Source organism: Gouania willdenowi, chromosome 8, assembly GCF_900634775.1.
Source record: "Gouania willdenowi chromosome 8, fGouWil2.1, whole genome shotgun sequence".
NCBI classification, from domain to species: Eukaryota; Metazoa; Chordata; class Actinopteri; order Blenniiformes; family Gobiesocidae; genus Gouania; species Gouania willdenowi.
In genome coordinates this window covers 22066671-22087997 of record NC_041051.1, presented here as the reverse complement: position 1 = coordinate 22087997, position 21327 = coordinate 22066671, and the positions used below count along the sequence as shown (strand labels likewise).

The window sequence follows — 21327 nt, the reverse complement described above, 5'->3', positions numbered from 1 at the left end:
TGGAGGCACTGTAATGACTGGTTGCTAGTGCACACATGCACGCACAGATGCATGTACACACCACCAACACAATATGAATGTAAAACTTAACCTCTTGAGTTCACCCATTGACAAAATGCTCTCCTTAGTGTTAACCTGGCTTTGAAGAGGTTCTGGATCACTATTTGGCGTCTCAGGAAGGGGGAGCAGTGCCCTGTCTGTCAACACTGTAAATGGTGGTGATGGTGTGCTGCGGACCACAAATTGGAAGTTGTGGATCGGTGGAGGGAATACTTCAAAGATCTCCTCTATCCAATTAACACACCATCTGGTGGGAAAGCAGGGCCTGGGGACCTGAGAGTAGATTCATTCCTTGGGGCCGAGGTTGCAGGTTGAAAAGCTCCTCAATGACAGGGCCCCAGGGGTGGATAAGGTCCGCATCAAGTCCTTGGTCATTGTCAGGATGTCATAGTTGACATGCCTTTGCAACATCTTGTGGACATTGGGGGCCTACTCTTGGACTAGCAGATTGACAGTGTCTTCAAACTCCCTGGTAAGGTCTATTCAGGGTTACTGAAGGGTCCACCGCATAGTTGAGTCTTAAATCCAGGAGAAGCAATGCAGTATTCGTCCTGGTTGTGGAATTGTGAACCAGCTCTATCTATTCAGCAGGGTCCATGAGGGTGCATATGAGTTTTTCCTAGCAATCCACAAGTGCTTTGTAGATGTGTCCCTTTGTCCATCTAGAAGTCCTGTGGGGGTTCTCCAGCAGTATTGGGTATCAGACAAGCTGATATGAGCCATCTGCTCCCTGTACAACTGGTGTCAGAAGTTGTTCTCCATTGCCGGCAGTAAGTCTGACTCATTTCCAGTGAGGGTTGGACTAGGCCAGGACTGCCCTTTATCACTGATTCTGTTTATAACTTTTATAGACAGAATTTCTAGGTGCAGCCAGGGTGTTAAGGGGATCTGGTTTGGGTGACCTCAGGATTGCTTCACTGCTTTTTGTGGATGATGTGGTTCTATAGGCTTCACTAGGCTGTGATCTTCAGCTCTCACTGAATCAGTATGCAGCCAAGTGTGAAGAAAAAGGGAAGAGAATCAGCACCTTCAAATCCAAGTCCATGGTTTGTGACCAGGAAATTGTGGAGTACTCTCTCCTGGTTGGGGATGAGATCCTGTCTCAAGTGGACTCGTTCAAGTACCTCAGGGTCTGGTTCACAAGTGAGGGAAGGATGGAGCGGGAGATTGACAGGTAGATTAGTGCGATGTCCACAGTGATGCGGAGTTTGCACTTATCCATTGTGGCAACCATAGTTCTTGTAAGCTGAGTAGTGACCAAAAGAACAAGAACGAAGGTAAAAGCGGCTTAAAGGAGCTTCCTCCAATGATTGGCGGGGTCATCCGGGTGAGGCTTGGAGTAGAGCCACTGCTCTTTCACGTTGACAAGGTCCAGATGTGGTGGCTTAGGCACCTAATCAGGGTTTCTCCTGGAACCTGGTGAGGTGTTCAGGGCATATCCCATTGGTAGGAAACCTCACAGGACATGCTGGAGAGACTATGGGCCCTTTTTTGCACCTAGAGGCAAAGTTGTGTAATTATTCAAGATGTGAACAGGTGTGCTCTCCCTGAAGGAGAGGAGAGGTACCTGCTGCAGCCGCTGTAAGTAGAGATGAGAGCTTTACCTCTCAGCTGAGAAGTGAAACTTTGTTTGGACAATGCTGGGCTGCGCAGCTAAATCTGTACATAAACAACACAGTGCAACAACAGTGCAGGAAGAAAATTGCGACTCTGAGAAAGCAGGCACTGTAAGCAAAGTGCAGTGCAATGCGGCACTTTAGGTGACAGAAATGGGGGCCTATGTATCTCGGCTGACCCTTGGGAAAAGCTAGATAAAGGGGTCGGGGAGAAGTAATTCAGGGCTTCCTTGTGTAGGACGCTCTCCCCATGATTGGTAAAAATGGACGGATAGATGGAATAATAAAAAGTAAAATCTCTGCTTAACATAACTCAAATCTTTAAAACAAGAGCTCAAGAATGAAAATGTGGTTGTGTGAACCAAAGGGTTTTTCCAGGAAGGAATGTATATTTGAGTGTGAGTAATACACGTTCATATGGACACATTTTCCATTACTGGGCAGCAGCCACTATGTAGAGCTTTGGAAGTCAATTACTCAAGGGCACACAGTTGTCATCATTCGGGTGGAGGCAGGCAGATGATGACTTTGTACCCCATTATGCTCTCCTGGTTGTACCTACATTACTGCTCCGGAACACAAAAACAGAAAACCAAAGGCACACACACACACACGCACACACAAATACTGTCACTAATAATGGCTGATATAAACATAAAGAAATCCTTTTCAGCCTTGAGTACAGCATATTATTATCCTTTCTACTTCTCCCCACACAGGAAAGAAGGCAGAGCAGTAATTTATCAGTGACATTAACATCCCATAAGTGCAATTATAAATAAACAGGCATGGAACAGAGACAAAGTCACAAAGCTGATGTGTGTGTATTTGTGTTCATGAAAACCCATGGATGGGGGTTGAAAAGTGTTATCTCCCTGTGTTTCATTCCTCTGGATGTTTCCCATGTTCCCTGCACTCAGCAGAGGAAGCACGACAAACCTAAAACAAAAAACAGAAACACTTGCCAGAACCGGGCAGTCTAACCAAAACAAAGATGGGAAAAGGACAAAACTTCACATTGAGCATCTCCAGGAACTCAAATCACTGGATGGGAGAAACAATTTTAAGTTGGTTCAACATGGACCTTTTTGATCTCCCAGCTCACAGAAGACATAATAACACATCTTTGCAGCTGCATTGAAGATAAATATGGCATTAAGGAGTGAACTGAGGAAAGATATAGATACATAATCTAAATATTGGGGAGGTTGGAGTTGGACATTTCAGTTCTTTCTGCTTTTAAATGAAAGGAAGAACAAGCATTTTGTCAATAATCTCACCAGGTTAAGTTGAGAAATTAGTTAATTGCATGTTAACAATAAACTTTACAGAACCTCCTCAACCATGTTTTTTGTTTTTTTTTTAGCTGTATTGAAATTCTCTGTGAGGTAAGGAGGTAAAGTATTTTCTAAATGATGGTTGACTATGAAAGATCTTGATGTAGGAGACCAATTCATGGTGAAAATATACTTTACATATGCAAACTGTAGGGGGTTGAAAAGAGGAGATATTACGTTTAATCAAATCAACAATAACTTTCTCAAAGCCCTTAATAACAATACAAGTTAATGCAACAGGATGAATATCCTTATCCTCTGTAGGACTTGCCACTTTTGGAATCGGACTGATGGTAGATTTCCTCCCCAGTGCTGGAACTATGTGGCTGTCAAGGGACCATTGAAAGATAGGGTACCGACCTCAGTTAATTCATATGCACAGTATTTTATCAAGCTTGCCGGCAAGCCATCCGGACCCATAAACTTCTTATTGCAGATTATTTAAAAACACATACAAAAAACATGTGTAGGTTCACAAAAATTATCTAACTCTTCTACTTGTATTGAATCGCAATAGTACCCTGCCTCTACTACAGGGAGAACACACCTTCTGTCCACACTTTGAATAATTACACAACTTGGGCTCTAATGCTGCTCAAAGTAGGGGTCAATGTGTCCACATGGAACAATCTGCTTCTCATCCCTGTAAATACACCAGATGTTGCTTCCTTCCCAGCCTGCAGATTTGTGGAGATGTGGTTGAAGAAGTGACACCACTCTTCTATTGATCTGTCAACCGGAAAACAGAAAAAAAGGATGGAGTGCATCATCAGAACATACAGTTTTCGTAGTGTGAAGGTCAGACTTTGACCTATACCCTACTAACCACTAAAAACAACAACATCTTAACAGGCATTTCATATTTTCTGTTAAAGTTACATCAGAAAATATTTTCATTTGGCACATTTAAAAACAATATTATGAATAATTGTTTCTGCAAATACAGCGGTTCAGTTAAGTTTAAAATTTTATTCTGAATAAAAAAATTGTTTCTCAAAATTACCCCCCATCCGTTCTCTGACCAAGCTAAATATAGCAAATGGAGACTGTTTGATTACACCATTAGCACTGTGAGGTGTCGGCGAGAACCTGAACCATGGACTGATCATAGCCATGTTATGAACGTGTCTCATTCAAACCATTAGCTGTTATTCATGTAACACAAAATGAAGATACCATTAGATACACTGACTTCAAAAGACGATGAGAGTCTCTGAAGTAACAAAGAAGATGAACAAAGCACAATCAACAGATAATGTGAGGAAAACCAGTGTGGAACAAGGCCATAAAAAGCCAGCAGCAGAAAAAATGAGTAGTGGCCTTTAAGGAAGCGGGCTTGTAACCTGAGGGTTGCCGGAATGAATCCACTGTGTGCCATAACTGTGAGATGTTGAACATGTTGCTGCTCTCTGTGTGTAACACTGTGGCTGCCCACTGCTCCTTAAGGATGAGTAAAATGCAGAGAAATAATTGTATGTACTGTACCTGTGCATCCAGATAGTGTTCCAGAAAGAATATATAAAGATAAGAATAAAAGACCATCAAACAATGTAAAGATGGTCATGGTAGATCCAGGAGCTGCATTGCATACTCTAAATGAGAAGAAGATTATCTGCCTTAACAACGTGTTACAGCCCAAGAATCACTCCATGGAGCTCACAGATCGGACAAAGTGCTGCAGAATGGCACAACAAAAAGGGAATGCGGTGATCTAGCTACTTGTGAATGATGGCGATAGCATAGAGTGCTATCGAAATAGCTATAATAGACTACCTGATGTTTAGTTGGGTTATTTTATTTAAAAGTCCTTGTAGAGCAGTTAGGAGGAGAAAAGCCGGCTTGTTTCTCTACTATTTGGGACATTGATGGCATCTTACAAACAAAATTTAGATGATAACCTGCACTTCAAACAAGCATCTGACTCATCGGTCTTTTTCCACTGAGTCATGCTATTAGATGGGCTCAGTCGATCTGCTCCTGTTTGCTGCTGATTAAAGAGAGACCAACACAGAAGCATGCATGTATGTTCCTGTGAGTCAGCGATTGCCCTACATTTGTTCAACACGTTCTCCATCTAATTAAAACCAACCGTAACCTCACATTTCCCCATGCACGCTCACACAGACAAATACAGCATGCTACGCTACATTAAAGAAACATGATTTTCACCTGCCTCACTGAGCTCTGCCTCGCTTTTTGTTCTTTACCCCTCCCAGCCAGAGGCATCACTGGTGGTTATAGAAGCAGTTATAGAAAAAACTGCTCGTTCTTTGTCTAGCCATTAATGACCTTTTCTGTTTTCCTACATACTGCATATACTTACGAACTCTGTTAGCACAGTAGATCATTTTCACAAAACATTTTTTTCATTTGTTCATTCATTCATCATACTAGTACAGTGCCTGTCGGAAGTATGTATTCAAATAGTGGGAGCTTAAGTAGAGTTGTCAATTATGGCCAAATGAGTATGTGTTTGAAGGTTGGATGTATAAAGAGGTGTACATACCCTGTAGTGTTATAAAGGGGTATATTTGCGGGTGCAAAGTAAAATAGCGTGTTTTAAAAGAAGTGAAGTAATTAATTACATTTCTACACCCAATCGTTACTGAGTAAATCATTTTGGCAAACCTTTTATTTTATACAGAAGCCTTTGTGGAAATGAATTCAGTTCAAATTGTGCAAGATTTGGTCTCTTCCTTTTGAAGTTTATAATAATGTAAAATTTTAATCAAGTAACAGTACTTTTACTTGAGGTGGATATATCAGTACTCTTTACACCTCTGGATACTACATGAGACATTTTACTAACCTTGATGACTTTTGTACCAGCATGATGTTCAAAAACCACTAAAAGATCCAGAAATGATGTATTATATGAAACAGACTTTTAAACTTCTTGACATAAAACAAATGACCTGTCTTTGGACAAACTTTGCTTGTCATAAACATGCCATAAAAACTACAAGTTATAGTTGTCTAATATCAGAGTCATCTTCTTTTCTGGTTTGATTTCATGTGATGAATTTTGGATCAGTGCATGACAGACAGCTTTGACCTCTACTCTGATGCATCAGTGCCTTCAGTAAAAGGTGAAAGTCAATCAGTGTCACAACCATTTTATAAATATATAAATATAGTGGCAGTGTTTAAGGTAGATACAATTACTGTTTGAAAACAACAGCAGCATGAGTTGGAATATAAACTAGAGGTCATTTTAAAAGCAGGGACTGGGAGGCTGAAACTAATCCAAACTGAGGGCGTGACACTGTTCTCACATCAGTGACTTTGTGTTGTCTGCTGGACCAGAGCATTTTTGTCCTGCACATCATGTTCAAAGACATGTCACTGCATCACACTTATTTTTTCTTCTTCTTCATATTTTTATCCTTTTCTTTTTAATATATATATATATATATATATATTTTCATATTAAGACTTTTTACAACACTGCTGTTGATCTTCAGTGCCTTTGTCTTTTTGTTCAGCTAAATGTCATTGAAAACAAACTGCTTGGATTGCTTCTTTTGTCATTTGCAATCCTTGTTAATTCTAATTCTTTCGGGAAATTGTGCATGAACACAAATCCACGAGGACGGTGTACTGAGGTGAGCCTGGAAACAATGGGTATTTTCTTATTTTGCATAACGAATCAGTCTTTGAGAAGTATCTTTAGAGAAGTGCTTGTAAAAAAAAAAAACAAAAGTGGTTCAGAGTTAAAATTAGTCACTTTTCATATGTAAGGTAAACAAATAAAACAACTACCCAGTTCTGGGTACTTTGATTGAATATGGAAAAGATCACATGCACCATTTTGGCAGATTATCAAAGTCGCTCTGATCAGATTAGCAGTGATTTTCTAGGCCAACGATCTGTGCAGAATTAGATGTGAACTGATTAGAGAAGACACCAATTTAGGTTTGATTACACTTCCTTTTGTTGACATCCACGTCTGAACATCTAACATTGGCCCCATTTCCACATATTCACTATGTTGACTGCTTCATCAATCAAAACCCGCTTCCGATAAGAAGCACATTCTACAGTCAAGCTCTGCCAGTAATCAGAGGTCCTGTATTACATCACCAGCTAAAAAGAACCGTCTTGTTTTACAATATCTTTGTAATGAAACCCACTTTGGGCATGAGGATTATTCATCCATGCTACCTGCTGGTGCAACCCAGATTTAATCTTCTTCTACTCCTTCCAGTTCTCGAGGCTCCTTCATTTTTCACAAGCAGATGATTGTGTGTCTGTGGATTGAGCTCCTGATTAATATTACCCTGTTGTTTAATCATATATATATATATATATATATATATATATATATATATATATATACAAAAAAAAAGAATGTGCTTGAGCATAGGCTGGGCTTCAGTTCAATTAGGTCCATGTAATTCTGGATGATTAGTTTACATGGAATGGTTACACTGAGCCAGAAACTGGAATTAATCAATGTTTTATAATGCTGTGTTGTGGTGGCAAACTATTGGTGTTTGAGGAAAATAAAGTTCAAGGTGGGGTGGGGGGGTGGGGGGAAACAAAAAACCCCTGCAGGGATCAAACGAAAAGTAGTTAAGCAAAGCACATGAGCTGAAACACAGCATGAAATGAGTGCATCCTTATGGCTAATTATTAAAAGCCCTTAGAAGGAAATGTTGCAATGTTATGAATGTTTTCAATACAAATGCTTTTTTAGATTCAAGGTTTAACATTTGCATTGTAATTATGTGCTTTCCTTTGGTGTCTGTTGAGACTATAATAGAAGGTGTTTTTTGTTTTTTTTAATCCACCCATGCACAGAAAGAGGAAAGAGGTGCAGCTATTAGGGTTTTCTATGTTGTTTTTATTCTTATTGGTTATTTTACAATCTCAATTCATCATTACTCTTGCAAAGTGGTCCATCTATTTTGTCATGTCTTCAATCTTCAATGTATTGCTGTTTGTCATACTGTATATGAAAGCACAGACTGGGCAGGTGACCAGTTAATTTGGCAGATTTTTTTAGAATAATTAAGGTCAGGGGAAAAGAAGGTGGGAAGAGGTTGTCATCTGCTTCTACAGAGCTGCAAAATACATTATCCAAAGGCAAGTATGGGTGCAAGCTGATAACCCAGGAGATGCCTAAGGAGTAGAATTAATGAACCTCCAGAAACAAGCAATTATGTCCAATGCTAATTTTTTGTTTAGTGTTAACAAGATTATTGGATATTTCAGCTAAAGTGAGCGACTTGGTATGAAATTTCACAAATATAGTAATTAGAACAGGTGAATGGGTATATTCTTCGAACAAGGCAGGAGCATGCAAGGTTAATACCTACTGGAGGTATAATTAACCCTTACTCCAGTTATAATCCCTGTGAAGAGTCAGTTGGCGTTTAGCGTATTGAAGGATATTTACTGGCATGTTAGTTCCCAGTTCTGAGACTTGACTGTATCATGGGGGGGTTGCTGTATCAACACCCTAATTTACATGATGGTAAGCCAAAGGGCAAGTGTGAACATCAGCCAGCCAATGGCCAGCAACATGCTGGGGTTCGGGGGTGAAAAACCCAAGAAGTTTTCTGTACTGCTTAACGTTGGTATTGAGTCTTCCTTGAGCCTACGAACTGGCAGCATGGAGAGCAGCATGCTTTCCTCAGCACAGAATTCTCCCGGCTTCCTACTGCCTGGTGTGTGTAGGGTTGGTTGGTTGGAAGATTTTACTTGTGATCAACTCAGAATAAAAGATAATTAACAATACCCTTGTCATCTTTCCTTGAAGCTGATCATTAAAGAACTGGGAAGGTAAAGGTAACAAAAACCTTACAAGTATACTGTACTTTAACACTTTACCTTCCTTTACAGTAAGAGTCACCTCCACCTCTCCTACATGTGTGAAACTATTATTCCAAACTTTAAAAACAAAGTTGTTTTACAACAATTTCCCACAGGTCTTCCAACCTCTGGAGGTTACCACCGCATTTAAGGTGCTTTTCCTCATCCTCTGTTTTCGTGAGCTCAATATGGAAGGCAATCTTTTATACATGTCACCTAAAAACACTGTTTGGTGGAAGTGTAATTGCTATTATTTGTCTTAGAAGTCCTGATGTCTTCTGGGGTTATTACCGCTTGTTTTTCTGATTGTTCCTTTCTTTCTGAGTAAGAGCTGAAATCAGGCTTGATGATGCCTCTCAGGCCATGTTGTGTTGTTGATGAAAAGCCATTTGTTGCTAGCCGACATCAAATGCATCTCACTTAGCTTGGTTAGGTCACTTTGGAAGCATTTACTTAATGAAGCCTTGTTAGACTTTGAGTGTAAATCAGTATTTTATTTACCTATTTTTGTTGAGCTACAGCTCACATTTATTACAACTACCAAGTTATTGTTCTACTTAGTGCCTCCTATTGGCAAGAAGGAGTACTTAATTACTCTTCTCTTTTAATTTATAGGCCATGTAAATACTTTGTACATACATTGTAATGACATATCTTGACCTAAATTGTTCATAATGCATTTGTTGGATTCACACTTTCTTTTTTGGACAAACAAAAGTAGAGAAATGTTTTTAAAGGAATTTAAAACACATCTTTTCTTTTTGTAAGGATATTAGGTGCCCTATTTTGTTTTATTTTATTTATTTTTTTAGTTTGATTGTGTATTTTTTGCCTGAATATTTGTTTGAATCTCCTTACGTGTTCTAATTGGCAAAGTGAACAACTCTGAGGCGATGCAGAGGATCTCAACACACTCATACCTTTGCAGAAAGCTTTCCATCTCATGGTTATTGTTTAATCCTGTCACTGAAGCAGCCATGCAATGTGTGCTGCAGCTATGATAATCTGTGTCTTCACCATGGGAAAAAGGGAGATGAGGTTTTGGGTCATCTATTCTGGAGGAAGCGCTCTAAATCAAGGCATGACGACTGTGTGATTAACCTACTTTGATTCCTCTTCCCTTGTTTTATGTTTTTTTCTGAAGGAACACCTTTATTCTATGAATGCCTGAGAGTTGCTGCTGGATTTTTCAATCAATTTACTCTGAAAGCAGGAACCTTACGATATATGAAGACTTAAACAATACAAAAGGGTACACAATTTTTGATTGGCATGCAAACCCTTTGGTTAAACATTAATGGTACGCCTGCTATTCCAGTTTTCACATTCCTGGGTGCAATTTACTTAGCAGATTGAATAGTATATTATTGCATTTCTGTATGTCTAAGACCCAACAAAACACCAAATCTTCAAATTTTCCCAACATTGCTGTAAAATTAACCACACGTTACTACTTGTCTTTTTTTGTGTCAGTGTAAAAACCATGTTCATTTCCTCAATTTGATATATGTGAATCCTTTTGTTTTCTGTTGAGCCTCTACGTCAGCTCCACTTCTTGTGGATGAAGACAAGTTTAAAAAAAGTCATCGTCATTGGGGTATAAAATTATTGAGTGCGATAGAGTAAACGATGCTGAACGTGAACCACCTTCAGTTAAAGCTTTAATGATATGATTTATGTAAAGATGCTTTTCCCCCAGACGACATTTGTAAAAACAAAACAGAGAGATATGTTCCATTGCCTTCTTCTGACACCAGAAGAGCATTTCAAGAAACCTAGAAAAACAGATTTAGCCAGGCTAATCCTACAATCCTGGATGAGTTCATCTCGGATGTAACTGGAACAGCTAGAGAGAAAAACAGATATGTTGCCATGGAGATTTATTCTCCCAACCAAGCTAAACGGCAGTTTTAGTTTTAGCATTTTCAGCTAATCTAACAGAGATATGCAGTTATCTTAATAGTCACACAACATTTTTTGTAAGAAATCACTTTAGAGACCTCAAAGACACTTTTACTTGTTCTTTGTGTTTTACATAAGATGCAGTATTTATAGGTTTTTCCTCACATATTGTTGACGACAAGCTCGAAAGTTATTTCTAATTAAAAGTATGACTCAAGCATTTCTATACCTAGGGTGAGTGTCCCGAACTTATTTGCAAAGTGGTGACTTCTTCTAAACTGATTTGTGACACTATAAGGGCAAAAATCCCCCTCTGCTATGTACACCAAAGGTCATCCTCACTAATGATAACTGGAATGACCTTTCTAGAGAGACAGAGGATGGTGATGATGAGACTGATGTTGAGGGTGAGGTAAGCATACTGGTATCAGATTGGTAATGATACTGGTTAACTCTAGTGTTCACAGATTAATATCACAGACACATTCCACACCTGCTGAACTCGGCCCACTTAAAAATGCCTTGCTGTGACTAGTGCGTCACATCTAACTGAAGATGTGTCACACTCTGCCCCTGCTGTCCTTGGGCATCTGAGTGAAATGAATTACACATCATCAGAGGCACGTACTTTATTTGCGCTGTGTCAATGACAGCCTGCACAAGAATGTGCAACAATAAGCACAGTAAAGTGATGGATTGGACAGACGCTGTCAGCTGCTGAAGCATGTCTGTTTTGTGCTACTGTAAATGATCCCTGCTGGTCAGCTGTTGTCATGGTTAGCGTATGAGGCCTTAAAGACACAGAGCATGCACAGTGCATTGGAAGTGATGGTACAGTGGTTCACAAGAGAGAAAAACTAGTTTCTGAAGGTCTGTTACAGAGCCTCGTAGGTGGAGCTTGAGATTGTTATAAAGATGCAAAAATGAATCGTAGCATAATTGATCATGTTGACTACAAAAATTGGCATCAACGCGTCACATTAATGTTATAAATTCATGATAAAATTCAGCCAGCTGTCGCTTTCTGTATCATTTTTGCCGCAGTGCCATACATGAACTGCTGGGCGCAGTGTCGCTTCACCATTTACATTGTGAAGAAGAATTGCGCAACAGAAGAAGAACCAACCTAAAGTCTCAAAAGTTTTGTACCATTTCATTGAACACATAAGCTACTACAAATAAATTCATACATATTTTGTACAGTCACTGCACTTAAAATATTTGTATGTTATGTACATTATATTTTATATTATATTTTTGAATGAATTTTGAAAAACTCTAATAAAAAGCAAACTCCACGTATGCAGAGCCTTACCATTAACCATTTTATTTCATGGTCCAGTTTGATTCTAAGTAGGCCAGGCAAGAAAATAAAGACCTGGCAAATAACATTGTACCTTAGTTTCAACATTCCCACATCTAATCAACTGTATACAAATTACTTAGAATTTTCTGAGTTGAAAAGCTTTCAGTTACAGATAATTACAACTAAACTATACAGCTTTTTACTATATGGTTATTTTCCATATCGTACTCTATACAAAAGTTTTTACAAGTCTCAAGTGCCTGCAAATAACCATACTGAACCAAAAATATAAATACATAATAGAACTTTCAACCAGTGGGAACACTAGTTATTTTTCAGTGATGGCCAGAGGGTGAGCAAGGCTGGTTTGTCCACCCTTAGCCTTAATGCATCTGCTTCAAACGTACCACAGCCTAATTTCAGAGATCAAGTTTATTGTAGACAGATAAAGGTGCAGATTATTTACCAACATCCCTCCTATTCTGAAAGTGTAAATCAGGGGTTCTGAAATGGTCTCACGGTCATTAAATCGCGACCCACTTTTTTTTTTTTTTAGAATCCAACCAACCAAATTTTGTTTTTATTTATTTTCCTGTGCAAAAACACATTTCACAGCCTTTCACATGCCTGTCAAAAGAAATGTTTCTTTCAAAATAAAAGACAAGCATTTTTGACCAGCTGTCCACAACCCACCCAGTACAGGTCTGTGACCCACTAGCTGAGAATCGCTGGTGTAAATGCTTCTGTTTTCCAACTGTCACATAACCTTTAAGCTTTTTCAAATCTGATTCTATACAACAGGCCATTAAAACTCTTTGTACTGCCACGTGGGTCATCAATCAATAATTTGCCTTAGACATGTGCCTCCATGCCAGCACTAAAGGTGAAACCATCTTGTCACAATATATTGCGATGGTAAAATGTCAGGTTTCATCAATTAGTTTGTTCTAGCTTGATGTTTTAGAAAATGTCATGTTTCAATTTTTTTCCCCACTACAGAATTTATATTCAACCCTTGTTTAAAATACTATGACCAGGAAAAATATATATATATAAGCCATCGATGAAACCATGCCAAGCTAAAGGACCATGGCCTGTCACTCTTTGCGCAATCACATTACACCGGAGCATGTTTAAACCCACCCTCCAACTCTGACTCAGCTCATACTTCTGCAGCACTTTGTTCATATTTAATAAGCTCTAGTGTGTTCTGCAAATGTCAATACATGACATCAGAGAGCACAAAATGAATACAGCCATTTGAGTTTCAAGGATGCGTAGCTCTTTCACAGCATTTACAGGGACAGTCATGAAAAAAAAAAAAAAAAAAAAAAAAACTGCTGCAGCTCATTGGCCCACTCACAGGGAGATGAAAACACATTAAAGTATAGGTTTTTAGCAAAACAAACTTAAGTTTATTGGGCGCAAAAATGACATCACAAAAGTAAAAGTTAATTTGACTCAGTCAATACATGTTGCATAGGCTTTACTCTGGCCTAAAATGTGTTCTGCCACATTCAGATTCTGTATTTAAATACTTAATGTACAACTACATTAAATCAAAAACTGACCCAATTTCTAAATCTAAAATAATATTTTAAAGCCTCAGCTTCAGTTTGGATGTCTAACATTTAAGTGGAGCAACCTCTGGTGGCTCCACAGAACGAGGCCGTTTGATCCCGAACAGGCTGCGTAGGTTGACCTCGGGGTCGACGTAGTGGGGGATCTTGCGTTCGTTGAAGAGGCCCGCTAGGTTGGTCTCCACTTTGGTGCGTCTGGCGATGCGCATTCGCAAAGTAAAGAGGCGCTGCAGGTTGTCTTCCACCATGGGCTGGTTGTGTCTGTTCAGACGTCTCTGCCAGGATTTCTTTGGCCGATGACGTCTCTGTTGATTAATGAGTTTATTACATATACAAGGGGATCATTTTTCTTCTGATATGGTCAAGGTATGGCTTACTTTCACAGGGGTTGCCGTTGGGTCATGGCGCAGTAGATGTCTGGTCATGCTCTCCTGCAGAATACAGTGCATTATGTAACTTACTGCTCAGTAAAAACAGCAAAACATGAATCATGTTTTTCTCTCCATACTTACTCGCATGGCAAACACACGGGGACATTCAGGGAAGGAGCATTTGTACTTGAGGAGCTCAAGGTGCACTTTACGGATGTGATGCTGCAGATTAAAGGTGGTGGAGAAGTAGGCCTGGCAGTCTTCTCTGGGACAAACCAGCACAGGCTTGTGGGAGGCATGGATCCTTTTGTGGCGACGCAGGGCACCAACTTTCTTGAACATCTTCTTGCACGCTTGACACTCAAAGGAGGCTGAAAGTCAAACTAAATAAGGCACCAAATAACCATTTCACCAGCTAATGATCATTATCAACTAATCTACCTGGATGTTTAGCCAAATGCTTTTGAAGCCTCCCCCAGGTGTATTCAAGAACCTGGCAGTTAGCACGAGGGCACCGGTAACCTGCAAACACAGACCGTCAGCAAAGACAACATCTGGGTCTTGTTAAAAAAATAAACACATTTCCTGAAATAATTTTTCTTGATGTGAGAAAAGGTTAGCTGCAAATAGAGTCATGACGTGCACTCATCATAAAGGAAACGCACAAGGCTGAAAACAGACCTACCTGCATGTTTCTTCTCATGGGCTTTTCGGGAAACATGGTTGTCAAACAAGGCAGAACATCCCTTCTTTGTACACCTGAACAGGAACATGAATAAGTCAACTAAAGTCAATTACTTTACAAACTGCATCTTCCTGCCCATATGCTTGAAACCCCACCTCTGAATCCCTGACAGAATATATACAACTTTGCACTCATTTTTACTGTACATCTTTTCATGACATTAATAAAATCACATTCATCTTTTGACATTCAAATTGAGGTTTCATACTTGAACTTGGAAGATATGCCATGATCCTGCAAGTGCAACTTTAACAGCCTGCGTTTTTTGAAGTTCAAGGAGCAGTTGGGCTGGTTACACTGCGATGAACGTGAAAGACAAGACTTCATAAGTTAAGTGATGGTACAAACAAGCAACTCAACTGGTGTAGTTATCACGGCTATCAAAATAAGAAAGCTAGCAGTGAAGCAAGAAAAAAAAAAAAAATGAAGAAAAACTGAGATTATATAAATTGTAATTGACTGCATTTAACAAAAAAGCATAATTGAAACCTAAAGTAGTTAGTTTTAACTGTTATTTGAAGTGTGAATTAATGTTAAACTATGATTAAACTTAAATAAAATAAAGCTATTTAGAAGTAACCTACAATTTGGAAATCACGGTATAATTTAATGCTATATGACAGACATGGGCAACTGGTGGCCCTGGGTCCACATGCAGCCCTCAGTCTAATTATGTTTGGACCCCAATGTATATGGAATAAATGACTAAAGCACACAAAATGACTGAAAAAAGGAAAAAAAATTACTATGAAAACAAGAAAAAAAAAAAAAAGTTGGAGAATATGCAAAATGACACCAGAAATACAAAACGACAACTAAAACAAATGTAGAGAAGAAAACACAAAATGGCACTAAAAACAAAATATCTACAAACACAATGAGGAAAACAAAATGTTTAATAAAAAAAAAAAAAAAAAAAAAAGCAGAAATGTCAATAGTAATGTTCAAATTTGTCAGATTCCATATCGTGGCCCTCCGACCAAACAATGACAATTTTATGGCCCCCACTGTGCTCAAAGTTGCCTATCTTTACTATATGATAATATGAGGATTAAAAACACTGCTTTAGCGCCATCTGGTGATCAAAGCAATGACACGAGCCCAACCTTATAACACTCCGCTTTCTCCCCGTGACTGTGGAGCACGTGCTTTTTCAGCTTGCTGGAGTTGTAGAAAGACTTTGTGCAGCTGACGAACTTGCACCTGCGCAGAAACGAGGACATTAAAGACAGTCGAGAAAAGCAGGAGAATGTCCCGTTTTTTTTTTCCCCACTTACTGGAACTGTTTCACTCCTTGGTGCTGAAGCATGTGACGTCGGAGGTGAGACCGTCTGGGAAAACAGTGACCGCATCCGGCAACAGCGCACTTCAACGGGCGCTGTGGTGAGACAAACATCGAGATTTAAGGACACTTTTTACATTTCCTTCATCGTTTTATCCAGAGTTTGTGCTGTGTGTGTGTGTGTGTGTGTGTGTGTTTTACCGCCCCGGTGTGCACCGTCTCATGTTCCTCTAGCTTCCACTGCCTGGTGAAGGTCGCTCCACACCCTGGATTGGTGCATTTTAGTTTCTTCAGCTGACCGAGCACAGGTTTCCCTTCCTGCACACCGTTCATTTTCCGCCTTTTTCCCCCTTCCTTTTGCCTCCTAGTTCTGTTTAAAGTGCGTCTCACACTGTCTTATAGCTTTTTGAAGGCTGTCACTAATTGTGTGATTGGCAGACGCAGGTGAACCTAATCAATATGATTGCCCTGCTGCAGACGCTGATTCATTAGAAACCAAGTTTTCCCACGATTGAGTTTATACCTTTTAACATTTCACCTCTTTATCACAGTGGGTTAGAAGAACAACATCCTAAGTTTAATATGAATGCAGCTCTTTTGCTGGAATTTAGAGATATTTAAGCGACATCTACATTAGAGGGGAAACGATTTCACGATATATCGTGATTGTTTGGGTGCCGATTTTAAATCGTTTTTCCCACCTGATATGTAATCAATAATTAGATTGCTGCTTCTACACAATAGTTACAGTGAAAAGAAACTTGTTGGACTTTATTCTATGATGCCAGTGTGTAACACTGCATTTTCTTTTTTGTGAAAATGTGCAAAAACACTAATAATTAATAGGATGTTATGCAGAAAATAGTTTTGACTCAATTTGTGATCTGAATGATTCAATTGCAAAAAATACAAATTTAAGAAAAGCCTGAGCATTTGAAGGACCCCATTATAGAGGTAGGTTATACAAAAACTTTGAACTGAATTTTGGAAGTGCTTTGCATGAATTTATACTTTTACTATTTAAACTAGATGACATCACCCATAACTCCAAACCGTAATAATTTAACCTTTATCAATCAATCACTGTAAAGAGTATCTTTGGCTTAGGTCTTATCTTTACACATGACACATGCTGTGTCATGTGGAGAAGGTAAACTAATTTATTTATTCCTCATCATAATATTTAATTATGCCTATGTGTTTAGTTTTATGAGAAGTATTAAGGCATAATTATTTTTCTGTTATCAATTTTGTGTGTATACAGTATGTACCTTTTATGTGCGATACTTTTCTGTTACGTGTGTTGACTTGAAATTAATTAATGTAATTTATACTTCTTGTGGAAAATTTTAATTCAACAAGAATATTTTTTTAAAAGCTCTGTTGCTTTGGTTGATTAATTTGTTTCCACAGTTCTATCCTGGACTGTGGCAGACTGCAGGGCTAACACAGAGACAGGAAACTGGGAACCATCAGCATCACAATCTCTGCACTGGGAGGCAGCATGTATATCACATAGTAATCATTATCACAACTGTATATTTTATGGTATTTGACAAAAACTAAGTTATGTCTATTTATTGTACTTATCAGTAGAGGTGGGGGGAAAAAAATCATTTCACATAAGAATCGCAATTTTAATTATCCACAATTCTGAATCGATTCTTAAACTTCAAAAATCAATTTAAAAAAAATTATAATAAAATATATATATATTTTTTTTTTATTACAAGCCAAACAATACAACCAAAACAACAACAACAAAAAACAGACAAAGTACAGGACGAAAGCAGTTATACAATTTTTTTAGTCACTGAGAGTTGAGACTTACTTCTGGTAGAAAGGGGCAGCTGGCCTATGACAATTTTATTTATTCAAGTTATTTATTGTACATTTAGTAAGTTTTTATTTCTTTGTTTAGCATGAATAAATGTTACCTTTTGTCTCAAGTTTGCCTTTGTGTGATTCGTCATTGGAATCAATTTATTTAACATTATATTATACAAACTATTGTTTTGATGCCATAATTTGCCGTAACACACTATGCATTGTATCAATTTTTGAATTGATTTTGAATCAAATCGTGACCCTAGGAATCGGAATCGAATCGTGAGACACGCAAAGATTCACATCCGTACTGGCATGCATCTCTACGAGCTACGAGCTTCCTATTATCATGTGCTTCATGAAGAATTTGATGTTCCTTCTCAGGGTGCCTACTTCAGCTGAGTCACTTACAAAGACATCTGTTTTGACCAAATGAGTTATTCCTATCGAAATTATTAAATGTTACCCTGAAAGCGTTTATGGATTTATTGCAAATGACTTCTCACACGCCACCTGCAGTACTTTAAAAGGCCACTAGGAGGCAGTCAGAGCTTTCCTGTGCACATAGCAAAATACTTAACCTGCTAGTACAAAGTTGTTGATACAAATCCTTTTTTTTAAAGCTACAACCTGAAAATTCTCTTACAAGATTTTTTTTTTGTTTTGTAATTTATCAAATCAGGCGTTTTTGTTCTAACCTTCCATTGCAGTAGCTGCCCATGAAAACTCAAACCAGCGCTTACTGCGATAATTCTCATTAGCTTAACTGCAAAAAGAAAGATACAGTGCAACACTCCTTGCTATCCTGAGCCATCCTTCGCTTCCCTCCATCTTCCATTCCCTGTTATTATCTAAGGAGGGAAATTAAATATTTAGACGGGGCTGTCACTGCACATTGTGCCTCCATTAGTGACTGAGATCACATAAGCTTCACTATGTAGAACACAAGTCTCACAAAGCAGTGTGATTTGTCATCAGTTGATGGATCTCCTTTTATGTTTGTCAATTAGAGACTGATCAGTTGATACAGAAAACTGAGGTATGCTTAAACTTATTGGTGACCTATCCTGCACTAAATAGGAAGTTTTTGTTTTTTTTTACCTGCTTTGAAAATTGATTTGTTTGCCTTGCGTTTTTAGAGGTGCTGTTAATAAAGTGAATGATATCCGCTGTCGAAGAGTTGGATTAGTATATGCAATTTGTAGATTCATACTTTGATAGATTTTACTTTTCAAAATAACTTAAATTTGGTATTTTGATATCTGTGAAAAAATCTTTTGCAATATTTTACTAGAAACTTACAATGTTATTCAAACTTGTACCGAACTAAATCTTTTACTACTACTAGTAGTACACTCAAAACCTCACTAGTAGTACTTGGAGACAGTTTTTCCTATTAGTAAAGCCAAAACACTGACTAGTAGTACTCGTACTAGTAGACCTAATGCAAATGAAGTAGGAGGTATTAGAACCATATGCAGCACCCTGATTGGTTGTAATATTATCGAATGCCAAAAACAAGCCAGAATTTCCGTTGCTCAACACCTTATTAGCATAATATTTTTATTTCACTACAGTAAAGTATGGAAAATGTCTATTTGGTACGGTTACCGAAGTACAAGTAAGTAGCGTTTTAGGGTAAGGGTTAGGTTATAACCCTCGTAACAATTTTTAGGGTTAGGGTAAGGTTTAGTCTTAGTCACGCAGCCTAAACTGGCCAAATAGGGGCGCTGCATATGGATAGAATGTCGATATAGTGTTACAGCAACCGCACGGATAGCTACCGCCTAAAGTATACATTCTGGTAAACCAAAATTGAGTACATGTACTCCAAATGTGATTACTAGCAGAGATTAGGTTGATGTCATTGTCGATATCAAATATATGCTCAAACGGTTTTCTATATAACTTTTTTCTTCTGTATTTCTCCGCAATTAAAGGTGCAGTCTGCAACTCTCAGATCCCCCTCCCTCCCTCCCCGCTGCTCTCTTGCCCTGCCTCCAAACTTTCCAAAGTCCCTCACTCAGAGGAGCTAACAAGCTAACTTAGACCGACAGCAACATCACAGTGATATAACATGCTCTGTTAAAAGCATATTACTGCAGTACTTTTCTCTCTCAATGTGCACACAGTACACCAATCTATCAGCAGCAGCAGCAACAACACACTGTCACTTATAGCAGCCCAAACGGAGGCTGCTGCGCACACACAAACAACACATGCACCACAGAGTTCTAGTGTAACAATTACAAATCAAACATAATGTAAATCAAGCAGTGATAATTACCTTTCAAGCAGAAAAGTCACCAATTCCATCTTCTACTCCTCCAGACCATACACTGTAAAAAAGACGGCGCTCTAGCTCCGAGAAAGGGGCGAGGCCTGTGAGTAACAGCTGTCAGACAGTCCATCAAACACAATCCTGGCTGTGATTGGTTCTTTTTGCTCGGTCGCGGTGCATTCTGGTAATCTACCAAAGGCAGCAGGAGCAGCAGGGGGGACTCAATGAGTCTGTTTTTTTTCACTCAAACTACTAGTTTTATGTAAAGCTGTCCTTACATAGTGACAGCTTTAGCAAATATGACAAAAAAAAAATCACTTTTATAAGAGTTGCAGACTGCACCTTTAATGTCTCCATGCAGACATCATCTTCCCATTTGTAAAGCTGCTACGTGGCTGTTTTTCTTATCGTTCAGCATTATAGTTCAGATAGGATTCACTAGTCACCTGATTCATGAAATGTGGTGAAGATCAGGCCTGATCTAATCAGGACACCACATGTTTAACATTTCTTCTTTTATTGGGTTTGTTTGTTGGATAACCTGCCTTAGTCGTGACAGCTCAGCCTAGTGGTAGAAACAGGAAATGCAGTACCAATACTGGCCCTTACTGGGCAAATCTGTAGAGCTGAACAGAAATTATGTGACCCAAATGAAGGTGTTTTACAGCGTAGCTTCTACCCCAGGGTTGTCAATTTGAGTTCAGGACCCAAATACAGACCAGTTTAATCTCAAATTGGCCACAGAATATAGGTGAGAAAATGAGCATTTTTATCCAATTGTATGATTCTTGTGCCCTAGTTTGCACTTTCATGTATAATAGTTTTTAAAGTATTTAAGGCACCGTCAATATCCAAGCAATAAAGTGGTAGATATCAGTTTCTGGAGGATCTTAAATTTCCTTGATTTTGAGAAATCTTCAACTGAATCAGTTGGTGATTTATTACACAATGAGTCATGTTTTCAAATTGGGATCTTAAAAGGGTCAGATTTGCCACGTGAAAAATGAGTTTGATACGTGTTCTACACCTGAATGCTTCAGGGGCCAAATGCGGAGCAGTTTCTCAACTGGACCACAGATTTTATGTGGTAAAATGAGTAATTTAAACATTAGTGTGCCCTAGTTTGCACTTCTACTTAGACACAAATACAAAATCTGTAAGAAACTGACAATATCCAAGCAATAAGTGATATATATCAGTCCC

The 21327-nt window shown here is 38.7% G+C and overlaps 1 protein-coding gene across 1 annotated transcript; it reads right to left on the bottom strand.

Moving 5' to 3' along the window:
• Positions 1 to 12640: 12640 nt before the first annotated feature.
• Positions 12641 to 16770, bottom strand: 42sp43 (P43 5S RNA-binding protein). The gene is made up of 9 exons (XM_028454590.1): positions 16218 to 16770; positions 16012 to 16112; positions 15841 to 15937; positions 14943 to 15031; positions 14675 to 14748; positions 14431 to 14511; positions 14131 to 14360; positions 13996 to 14049; positions 12641 to 13923 (listed from the first exon to the last, which is right to left on the bottom strand). The coding sequence occupies exons 1-9, from the start codon at positions 16347 to 16349 to the stop codon at positions 13663 to 13665; spliced, it is 1119 nt and encodes a 372-aa protein (XP_028310391.1). The 5' UTR covers positions 16350 to 16770; the 3' UTR covers positions 12641 to 13662.
• Positions 16771 to 21327: the final 4557 nt, after the last annotated feature.